Raw genomic sequence first — 12,457 nt, 5'->3', positions numbered from 1 at the left:
CAAATACATGTACCCCAAACTCCCCTTTCATCCAGGCTGTCTCATAACGTTGAACAGAGTTCCATGTGCTGTACAGTAGGTCCTTGTTGGTTATCCATTTAAAATATAGCAGTCCATCCCAAACTCCATAATTATCCCTTTCCCCCATCCTTCCCCCCAGCAACCATAAGCTCCTTCTTGAAGTCTCTGAATCTGTTTCTGTTTTGTAAGTAAGTTCATTTGTATCATTTCTTTTTAGATTCCACATATAAGGGATGTCATACAGTGTTTTTGTTCTCTGTCTGGCTTATTTTTCTCAGTATGACACTCTCTAGGTCCATCCCTGTTGCTACAAATGGCATGGTTTCATTCTTTTTAGTAGCTGAGTAATATTCCATTGTATATATGTACCACATCTTCCTTATACATTCTTCTGTCAATAGACATTTTAAACTGCAAATATTTAAAGCACACAATTTGATGAGTTTGTCACACGTATACTGTGATGTCATCTACTCAAGAAAGATGATGATGACCTGTCCATCATTTTCAAAGTTTTCTTGTGCCATTTTGTAGTCCCTCCCTGCCCACCCCTGCAGGTACATTGGTCTGCTGATTTGCTTTCTGTCGCCTTAGATTAGGTTGCATTTTTTAGAATTTTATATAAATGGAAGCACAGTCTTTTTATTATCAGGCAGTGTTGACTTACATATCCTTTTAGTTCCAGTTCAGACATCATAAGAGATCTTCTAGAAGAAGAAGAAGCCTGGGAAGCATCACATAAGTGAGTTCTCATCATCACTAAATAGTCATGTACTTTAACTTGATAAATTATGGTTCTATACAGTTGATTTGCAAACCAAAGAATATTTGTGCTTACTGACTTAAAGTAATAATTCATGCATCTCAAGATAAAGATTTCTGGTTCACTACTTGTTTCTATATATTTCTGCTTAAAAATGGAATCCTAGCTTAATAACTTTGGTTCCTTGTCAGAAGTTGTTCTTCAAAAGATAAATTGTTCCAGTGGGCAACTTACAGTTGGAACTTAACAGTCAGGCCTTAAGCACTGGCTTAGGGTCTTTAGAAAACTTCTAATCCTTCCCTAAATATTATTAGTCATAAGATTGTAGTTCATTCAGGCAGATTTGTTCCACTGCAGTTTCAGGAAAATCACACACCTCAACTGGGCCCTCACAGCTGCCTAAGCGCTTTTACTGTTTCTGTGATTATTTCTTTGTCTTGTTCTTCACAGAGATTATTTGCACCCTTCTCAGTTCTCAGTGGCTCAAACCTAGCTGAAGACCTTGTCTCTTCTTTTGTAGGGAAAATAGAAGCTGTTGTGTGGCAATCCTCACCCTTCCAACATCGAATGTATAAATCTGCCTGGTTTTGCACATATTTTATTCCTCCTTTCATAGTTCCTTCATTTTATAATAAAGGATTGTCCCTGTATTATAGAGTCCAGTTTTTCCTACCTCATTCCTGCCCTCTTGTCAGGAACATTACCTCTTCTCTCTGCTCTGTTGAGATACTTCTGCTTCTCCTCTCTCTCTCTCTCTCACTGTTTTTTGTTTTAATTTATTTTTTAATTTAATTTATTTTTGGTTGTACTGAGTCTTCATTGCTGTGTGCGAGCTATCTCTAGTTGCAGTGAGCAGGGGCTCCTCTTCATTGCTGTGCTTGGGCTTCTCATTGTGGTGGCTTCTGTTGTTGCAGAGCACAGTCTCTAGGCACACAGGCTTCATTCCTCCACAGCACATGGCAATCTTCCCAGACCAGGGATTGAACCTGTATCCCGTGCATTGGCAGGCAGCTTCTTTTTTTCTTTTCTTTTCTTTTTTACGTTGTAAAAGAACTGATACTTTATTATAGAACATAATTCAAACCATTGTTGGTATTTCAATATATTGCTTAAGAAATGTTGGAATTGGAACAGCACTTATAATTCACTTTATGGCTATGAAAAGGCAGTCATCTTCCACTTAAAACTGTAACCAATGATGAAATATACTCAAGAATATAAACATTTGGTCTAACAATCTTTTAATATTGGTTAAAAAGAGACTGTTGCTGATGGAAATAACTAATCCAATGTGCAAAAAAAGTACAATTTGTACTTAAGATACGTTAAGACCAATGGTTCTGTACTGTTTACATACTTAAAAGATCTTAAACGTGTAGATTTCAGGAAGGATACTGCTACTATGATAATTACATGCTACCAAGAGACCAAAAGCTTGATGACACTCTTTTAAGTTACACAAATGTATCCAAAGAGGCATACCTATTCTTGTCCTAATCTTGATCCTAAACAAAAATCCAATTTCAAAATCAGTTGGGAATTATTTCATTCTAGGAAATCTTGGAATTGTTGCAAGTCTGCAAACCTTGTCTCTGAGAGCCAGATTCCTACATTTCCTTTTCTAACCCTGTTGCCACTGGTCCAGCCCACAAATCCTATTGGCTACGACTAGCAACACCCAAAATAAGAGGAGTGAAAAAACTCAGCCGTCAGGCCATCAGCATGGCAGGTGGATTCTTATCCACTGCTCCACCAGGGAAGTCCTCTCATTGGGTTTTCAGCAAGCCTGAATTGTTCCCAACCAGATAAACACTTAGCCTCCCCTCTCACTCAGTTTCCTCCTACAGCTGCTCTTGTGTCTCTCCTGCCTTTCTCAGTAGGCAGCCTCTACTTGCACTTTGCATTCCTCATCTCTTGCTTACTTGTCAACATCCTCAGCCAGGCCTATCAGTTCTTCTGAAATAGCCTTTACTGAAGTCATTGAAGACCATGTTATACTGTGCTATGCTTAGTCACTTGGTTGTGTCCTACTCTTTAAGACCCCATGGACTGTAGCCTGCCAGGCTCCTCTGTCTCTGGGATTCTCCAGGCAAGAATACTGGAGTGGGTTGCCATGCCTTCCTCCAGGGGATCTTCCCAACCCAGGGATCAAACCCAGGTGTCCAAGTCCAAAGAACAACTTGTTAGGCTGCATCTCCTTTGACTTCTCAGTGGAATCTGGTGCTCTTGATGTCTTCATGTTTCTGAAAGCCTCTCTGGGGCTGAAGGAGGTAAATCTCTACCGTAAGGTCAGTTAATAATAAGTGATAAGTGGTAGAACTGAGATTTCAATCTAATATGTCAAAATTCAGCTCTTTTGACCATTAAGCTAAATTGTCTGTCCCAAGAATGAGGCTTATGGTGCTGACATTTTGTAGTATTATAGTTGAATCACTGGGAGAATGGAAAAGGTATTTGGTGGCTCAAACAGTAGTGTCTTATGAATGTTTGAGATTGTGGCTGCCTTATTTTCACCTGAGCATTTCTGAACTTTGAATTTTGGGAGAAGAGACCATTCATTAGCTAACTGCTTCCTCTTGTGCCATGAATCACCCTGTTCTTGCTAAACTAAACCCTCACATCAATGGCTGTGACAAGCTTAAACCCAGAATTCCTGAGTCCAAGCCCATTTTTGGCAATGAAAACCAACCTCTTAAAGTCATTACTATGAGAAAGCATTTAGAAAACAGATCCCATTGCTGATCCTCACAGACAGTCACTGTTAAATCTGGAAGGATGTGAGTGCTCGTCTAGTCCAGTCCCTTCATTTTATAGGGAAGGACATTGAGCTCCAGAGAGGTAAGCTGACAGGGTTAAGGTTCACAGCTAGCTAGTGATGCTGCTGGGGTAAGAATCCAGGCTTCCTGGTTTCAGCTGGATGTGGAGCAGTTTGAACCAGCTTATGCCACAGTGCAGCTTTAGAAACAATCAGGGAGGCTGGCCTACGATGGTGGAGGAATAGGACAGGGAGATCACTTTCTCCCCCACAAATTCATCAAAAGAACATTTGAACGCTGAGTAAATTCCACAAAACAACTTCTGAATGCCAGCAGAGGACATCAGGCACCCAGAAAAGCAGCCCATTGTCTTCGAAAGGAGGTAGGAAAAAATATAAAAGACAAAAAGAGAGACAAAAGAGGTAGGGACAGAGCTCTGTCTTGGGAAAAGAGTCTTTAAAGAGAAGTTTCCAAACACCAGGAAACACTCTCACTGCCAAGTCTGTGGCGAGCCTTGGAACCACAGAGGGCAACATAACCAGGAGGAAAAATAAATAATTAAAACCCACAGATTATGTGCCCAATGGTAACTCCCCCAGCAGAGAAGCAGCACAGATGTCTGCATCCGCCACTAGCAAGCGGGGGCTGGGCAGGGAGGTGTGAGCTGCATTGCTTAGAGTAAGGACCTGGCCTGAATGCCCCGAGGGCAATCTGAGGGAACTAACTTGGGCTAGCAAAACCAGACTGTGGGATAGCTACCACGGGAAAAGCCCTAACCTAAGACACCACCAGGCCCGCTCACAGAACAACTACTGAGCAGAGCTAGCAGGCTGCAGACCATCCCCCTCTGGTGACAGGCAGCCAGAGCAGGAAGGGGGCAATCGCAGCCCCAGAGAGGCATTATCTACCGAACTGCAAGCAGGCTTTCGTTGCTAACTAAGACTTCTTGGAATTCTGGATGGCCAACATCCACCTGAGAAGGTGTGCCAGTTGTACACCTAGAAAACCAAGCGGCAGGGACGGGGGAGGCGATAAGTCACAGCGACTGCGCTCGCCAAACACGTGGTCACCTGAGCTGCTCAGACCTGGGAAGGGCACAAAACACAGGCCCAACCGAGTCTGTGCCTCTGAGGACTACCCCAGTACCTGAACCTGAACGGCTTAGACCTGGGAAGTGCATACAACCCAGGGCCAGCCTTAGACAGTTCCCAGCAGAGCAACCTAGAGCCTAAGCAGTGTTGACAGGGAAAGCAGACACACCGTGAGTGGGGGCAAGCCCAGTGTGACCGAGACACTGCGAGGACATGCCAGTGTTATTTGTTTGCAGCGTCCCTCCCTCCCTACAGCACGACTGAACAAGTGAGCCTAAAAAAGGGTTCACCACCGCCCCCTTGTGTCAGGGTGGAAATTAGACACTGAAGCGACCAGCAAACAGAAGAAGCTAAAACAGACGGAACCGCCTTGGGAGTGACAGGTTCAATAGATTAAAACCCTGTACCGACTACATAGGAAGGGACCTATAGATCTTGAGAAATATAAGCCGGATCGAGGAACTATCCAAAAATGAACTGACCCCACACTGCCCACAACAACACCAGAGAAAGTCCTAGATATATTTTTACTACTTTTACTATCATTCTTAATTTTTTAAAATTTTTAAGCCCTCTGTTACACCTTTAATTTTCATGTTTATAACCAGCTATTACTTTTCAACAAAAAAAGAGAGACCCTATTTTTTAAAGCAAACTTCATGTATATATATTATAATTTTTGTGACTTTTTTTTTCTTTAATATTGTATTTTTGAAAACCCAACCTGTACTCTAGATTTTTAATCTTTGCTTTTTGGTAGTTGTTATAAATTTTGTACATTTAAGAACCATCTTCAGTACCCATTTTTACTTGGGAGTGAGATTACTGGCTTGACTGCTCTCTCCCTCTTTGGACTCTTCTTTTTCTCCACCAGGTCGCCTCTATCTCCTCCCTCCCCCTTCTCTTCTCTACCCAACTCTGTGAATCTCTGTGTGTTCTGGGCTGTGGAGAACACTTAGGGAACTGATTACTGGCTGGATCAGTTTCTCTCCTTTTGATTCCCCCCTTTATCCACCTGGCCACATCTGTCTCCTTCCTCCCTCTTCTCTTCTCTGTGTAACTCCATGAACATCTCTGAGCGGTCCAGACTGTGGAGCGCACATAAGGAAGTGATTACTGGCTAGCTTGCTCTCTCCTCTTTTGATTCCACCTCATCTAACTTGGGTCACCTCTATCTCCCTCCTCCCTCTTCTCTTCTCCATGTAACTCTGTGAAGCTCTCTGGGTGTCCCTCACTGTGGAGAAACTTTTCATCTTTAACCTAGATGTTTTATCAACGGTGCTGTATAGATGGAGAAGTCTTGAGGCTACTGTAAAAATAAGACTGAAAACCAGAAGCAGGAGGCTTAAGTCCAAATCCTGAGAACACCAGAGAACTCCTAACTCCAGGGAACGTTAATTGACAGGAGCTCATCAAACGCCTCCATACATACACTGAAACCAAGCACCACTCAAGGGCCAACAAGTTCCAGAGCAAGATATACCATGCAAATTCTCCAGCAACACAGGAACACAACCCTGAGCTTCAATATACAGGCTGCGCAAAGTCACTCCAAGCCCATTGACATCTCGTAACTCATTACTGGACACTTCATTGCACTCCAGAGAGAAATCCAGCTTCACTCACCAGAACACCAACATAAGCTTCCCTAACCAGGAAACCTTGACAAGCCACCCATACAGTCCCACCCACAGTGAGGAAACTCCACAATAAAGAGAACTCCACAAACTGCCAGAATACAGAAAGGTCACCCCAAACACAGCAACATAAACAAGATAAAGAGACAGAGGAATACCCAGCAGGTAAAGGAACAGGATAAATGCCCAGCAAACCAAACAAAAGAGGAAGAGATAGGGAATCTGCCTGATAAAGAATTCTGAATCATGATAGTGAAAATGATCCAAAATCTTGAAAACAAAATGGAATCACAGATAAATAGCCCAAAGACAAGGATTGAGAAGATGCAAGAAAGATTTAACAAGGACCCATTCAATATTACAGTTATCCAAGTCTATGCCCCAACCAGTAATGCTGAAGAAACTGAAGGTGAACGGTTTTATGAAGACCTACAAGACCTTTTAGAACTAACACCCAAAAAAGACATCATTTTCATTATAGGCGACTGGAATGCAAAAGTAGGAAGTCAAGAAACACCTGGAGTAACAGGCAAATTTGGCCTTGGAATGTGGAATGAAGCAGGGCAAAGACTAATAGAGTTTTGCCAAGAAAATGCACTGGTCATAGCAAACACCCTCTTCCAACAACACAAGAGAAGACTCTACACATGGACATCACCAGATGGTCAACACCGAAATCAGGTTCATTATATTCTTTGCAGCCAAAGATGGAGAAGCTCTATACAGTCAACAAAAACAAGACCGGGAGCTGACTGTGGCTCAGATCATGAACTCCTTATTGCCAAATTCAGACTTAAATTGAAGAAAGTAGGGAAAACTGCTAGACCGTTCAGGTATGACCTAAATCAAATCCCTTATGATTATACAGTGGAAGTGAGAAATAGATTTAAGGGTCTAGATCTGATAGATAGAGTGCCTGATGAACTGTGGACTGAGGTTCATGACATTGTATAGGAGACAGGGATCAAGACCATCGCTATGGAAAAGAAATGCAGAAAAGCAAAATGGCTGTCTGGGGAGGACTTACAAATAGCTGTGAAAAGAAGAGAGGCGAAAAACAAAGGAGAAAAGGAAAGATATAAGCATCTGAATGCAGAGTTCCAAAGAATAGCAAGAAGAGATAAGAAAGCCTTCTTCAGTGATCAGTGCAAAGAAAGAGAGGAAAACAACAGAATGGGAAAGACTAGAGATCTCTTCAAGAAAATTAGAGATACCAAGGGAACATTTCATGCAAAGATGGGCTTGATAAAGGACAGAAATGGTGTGTACTTAACAGAAGCAGAAGATATTAAGAAGAGGTGGCAAGAATACACCGAAGAACTGTACAAAAAGGATCTTCATGACCCAGATAATCATGATGATGTGATCACTAATCTAGAGCCAGACATCCTGGAATGTGAAGTCAAGTGGGCCTTAGAAAGCATCACTACGAACAAAGCTAGTGGAGGTGATGGAATTCTAGTTGAGCTGTTTCAAATCCTGAAAGATCATGCTGAGAAAGTGCTGCACTCACTATGCCAGCAAATTTGGAAAACTCAGCAGTGGCCACAGGACTGGAAAAGGTCAGTTTTCCTTCCAATCCCAAAGAAAGGCAATGCCAAAGGATGCTCAAACTACCGCACAGTTGCACTCATCTCACATGCTAGTAAAGAAATGCTCAAAATTCTCCAAGCCAGGCTTCAGCAATATGTGAACCGTGAACTCCCTGATGTACCAGCTGGTTTTAGAAAAGGTTCCTACCAGAGATCAAATTGCCAGCATCTGCTGGATCATGGAAAAAGCAAGAGAGTTCCAGAAAAGCATCTATTTCTGCTTTATTGACTATGCCAAAGCCTTTGACTGTGTGGATCACAAACAACTGTGGACAATTCTGAAAGAGATGGGAATACCAGACCACCTGACCTGCCTCTTGAGAAGTCTATATGCAGGTCAGGAAGCAACAGTTCGAACTGGACATGGAACAACAGATTGGTTCCAAGTAGGAAAAGGAGTACGTCAAGGCTGTACATTGTCACCCTGCTTATTTAACTTCTATGCAGAGTACATCATGAGAAACGCTGGACTGGAAGAAACACAAGCTGGAATCAAGATTTCCAGGAGAAATATCAATAACCTCAGATATGCAGATGACACCACCCTTATGGCAGCAAGTGAAGAGGAACTAAAAAGCCTCCTGATGAAAGTGAAAGAGGAGAGTGAAAAAGTTGGCTTAAAGCTCAACATTCAGAAAATGAAGATCATGGCATGGGGTCCCATCACTTCATGGGAAATAGATGGGGAAACAGTAGAAACAGTGTCAGACTTTACTTTTTGGGGCTCCAAAATCACTGCAGATGGTGACTGCAGCCATGAAATTAAAAGACGCTTACTCCTTGGAAGAAAAGTTATGACCAACCTAGATAGTATATTCAAAAGCAGAGACATTACTTTGCCGACTAAGGTCCGCCTAGTCAAGGCTATGGTTTTTCCTGTGGTCATGTATGGATGTGAGAGTTGGACTGTGAAGAAGGCTGAGCGCCGAAGAATTGATGCTTTTGAACTGTGGTGTTGGAGAAGACTCTTGAGAGTCCTTTGGACTGCAAGGAGATCCAACCAGTCCATTCTGAAGGAGATCAACCCTGGGATTTCTTTGGAAGGAATGATGCTAAAGCTGAAGCTCCAGTACTTTGGCCACCTCATGCGAAGAGTTGACTCATTGGAAAAGACTCTGATGCTGGGAGGGATTGGGGGCAGGAGGAGAAGGGGACGACCGAGGATGAGATGGCTGGATGGCATCACTGACTCGATGGACGTGAGTCTGAGTGAACTCCAGGAGTTGCTGATGGACAGGGAGGCCTGGCGTGCTGCGATTCATGGGGTCGCGAAGAGTCGGATACAACTGAGCGACTGAACTGAACTGAACTGAGAAGAAATAAAAAAGAGTCGATATATAGTGAATAATGCAATAAATGAGATGAAAAACACTCTAGAGGGAACAAATAGTAGAATAAGATAGGATTAGTGAGGTAGAAGATAGAATGGTAGAAATAAATGAATCAGAGAGGAAAAAAAATGAATTAACAGAAATGAGGACAATCTCAGAGACCTCTAGGACAATGTTAAATGCCCCAACATTCAAATCATAGGAGTCCCAGAAGAAGAAGACGGAAAGAAAGACCATGAGAAAATACTTGAGGAGATAATAGTTGAGAACTTCCCTAAAATGGGGAAGGAAATAATCACCCAAGTCCAAGAAACCCAGAGTGTCCCAAACAGGATAAACCCAAGGCAAAACACCCCAAGACACATACTAATCAAATTAACAAAGATCAAACGCAAAGAACAAATATTAAAAGCAGCAAGGGAAAAACAGCAAATAACACACAAGGGGATTCCCATAAGGATAACACCTGATCTTTCAATAGAAACTCTTCGGGCCAGGAGGGAATGGCAGGACACACTTAAAGTGATGAAAGAAAATAACCTACAGCCCAGATTACTGTACCCAGCAAGGATCTCATTCAAATATGAAGGAGAAATCAAAAGCTTTACAGACAAGCCAAAGCTGAGAGAATTCAGCACCACCAAACCAGCTCTCCAACAAATGCTAAAGGATCTTCTCTAGACAAGAAACACACAAAAAAGGGTGTATAAACTCAAACCCAAAACAATAAAGTAAATGGCAATGAGATCATACTTATCAATAATTACCTTAAATGTAAATGAGTTGAATGCCCCAACCAAAGACAAAGACTGGCTGAATGGATATAAAATCAAGACCCCTATATATGTTGTCTACAAGAGACCCACCTCAAAACAAGGAACACATACAGACTGAAAGTGAAGGCCTGGAAAAAGATATTCCATGCAAATAGAGACTAAAAGAAAGCAAGAGTAGCAATACTCATATCAGATAAAATAGACTTTAAAACAAAGGCTGTGAAAAGAGACAAAGAAGGCCACTACATAATGATTAAAGGATCAATCCAAGAAGAAGATATAACGATTATAAATATATATGCACCCAACATAGGAGCACCACAATATGTAAGACAAATGCTAACAAGTATGAAAGGGGGAATTAACAATAACACAATAATAGTGGGAGACTTTAATACCCCACTCACACCTATGGATAGATCACTAAACAGAAAATTAACAAAGAAACACAAACTTTAAATGATACAATAGACCAGTTAGACTTAATTGATATCTATAGGACATTTCACTCCAAAACAATGAATTTCACCTTTTTCTCAAGCACACACGGAACCTTCTCCAGGATAGATCACATCCTGGGCCATAAATCTAGTCTTGGTAAATTCAAAAAAATTGAAATCATTCCAAGCATCTTTTCTGACCTCAATGCAGTAAGATTAGACCTCAATTACAGGAGAAAAACTATTAAATTCCAACATATGGAGGCTGAACAACACACTGCTGAATAACCAACAAATCACAGAAGAAATAAATCAAAATATGCATAGAAATGAATGAAAATGAAAACACAACAACCCAAAACCTGTGGGACACTGTAAAAGCAGTGCTAAGAGAAAGGTTCATAGCAAATCAGGCATACCTCAAGAAACAAGAAAAAAGTCAAATAAATAACCTAACTCTACACCTAAAGCAACTAGAAAAGGAAGAAATGGAGAACCCCAGGGTTCGTAGAAGGAAAGAAATCTTAAAAATTAGAGCAGAAATAAATGCAAAAGAAACAAAAGAGACCATAGCAAAAATCAACAAAGCCCAAAGCTGGTTCTTTGAGAGGATAAATAAAATTGACAAACCATTAGCCAGACTCGTCAGGGAACAAAGGGAGAAAAATCAATAAAATTAGAAACGAAAACGGAGAGATCACAACAGACAGCACAGAAATACAATGGAACATAAGAGACTACTATCAGCAATTATATGCCAATAAAATGGACAACTTGGAAGAAATGGACAAATTCTTAGAAAAGTACAACTTTCCAAAACTGAACCAGGAAGAAATAGAAAATCTTAACAGACCCGTTACAAGCACAGAAATTGAAACTGTAATCAGAAATCTTCCAGCAAACAAAAGCCCAGGTCCAGACGGCTTCACAGCTGAATTCTACCAAAAATTTCGAGAAGAGCTAACACCTATCCTACTCAAACTCTTCCAGAAAATTACAGAGGAAGGTAAACTTCCAAACTCATTCTGTGAGGCTGCCATCACCCTAATACCAAAACCTGAGAAAGACGCCACCAAAAAAGAAAACTACAAGCCAATATCACTGATGAACATGGATACAAAAATCCTTAACAAAATTTTAGCAATCAGAATCCAGCAACACATTAAAAAGATCATACATCATGACCAAGTGGGCTTTATCCCAGGGATGCAAGGATTCTTCAATATCCACAAATCAATCAATGTAATACACCACATTAACAAATTGAAAAATAAAAGCCATATGATTATCTCAATAGATGCAGAAAAAGCCTTTGACAAAGTTCAACATCCATTTATGATAAAAACTCTCCAGAAAGCAGGAATAGAAGGAACATACCTCAACATAATAAAAGCTATATATGACAAACCCACAGCAAACATTATCCTCAATGGTGAAAAATTGAAAGCATTTCCCCTAAAGTCAGGAACAAGACAAGGGTGCCCACTTTCACCACTACTATTCAACATAATTTTGGAAGTTTTGGCCACAGCAATCAGAGCAGAAAAAGAAATGAATCCAGATTGGAAAAGAAGTAAAACTCTCACTGTTTGCAGATGACATGATCCTCTACATAGAAAACCCTAAAGACTCCACCAGAAAATTACTAGAGCTAATCAATGAATATAGTAAAGTTGCAGGATATAAAATCAACATACAGAAATCCCTTGCATTTCTATACACTAATAATGAGAAAATAGAGAAATTAAGGAAACAATTCCATTCACCATTGTAATGAAAAGAATAAAATACTTAGGAATATACTTACCTAAAGAAACAAAAGACCTATATATAGAAATCTATAATACACTGGTGAAATAAATCAATGAGGACACTAATAGATGGAGAAATATATCATGTTCATGGATCAGAAAAATCAATATAGTGAAACTGAGTATACTACCCAAAGCAATTTATAGTTTCAATGCAATCCCTATCAATCTACCAACGGTATTTTTCACAGAGCTAGAACAAATTTCAGAATTTGTATGCAAATACAAAAAAACCTCGA

General features: G+C 40.7%; 1 protein-coding gene across 1 annotated transcript in view; it reads left to right on the top strand.

Annotated features, from left to right (window-relative positions):
• Positions 1-12,457, top strand: part of RAD18 (RAD18 E3 ubiquitin protein ligase) — a 113,273-nt gene that overhangs the window by 94,472 nt on the left and 6,344 nt on the right. The window contains exon 12 of the mRNA XM_052647438.1: positions 701-763. Within this exon, the coding sequence (XP_052503398.1) occupies positions 701-763 (63 nt within the window). The remainder of the gene's footprint in view (positions 1-700; positions 764-12,457) is intronic.

This window comes from Budorcas taxicolor, chromosome 1 (assembly GCF_023091745.1).
Source record: "Budorcas taxicolor isolate Tak-1 chromosome 1, Takin1.1, whole genome shotgun sequence".
NCBI lineage: Eukaryota > Metazoa > Chordata > Mammalia > Artiodactyla > Bovidae > Budorcas > Budorcas taxicolor.
This window is presented reverse-complemented; position numbering and strand designations above follow the sequence as displayed.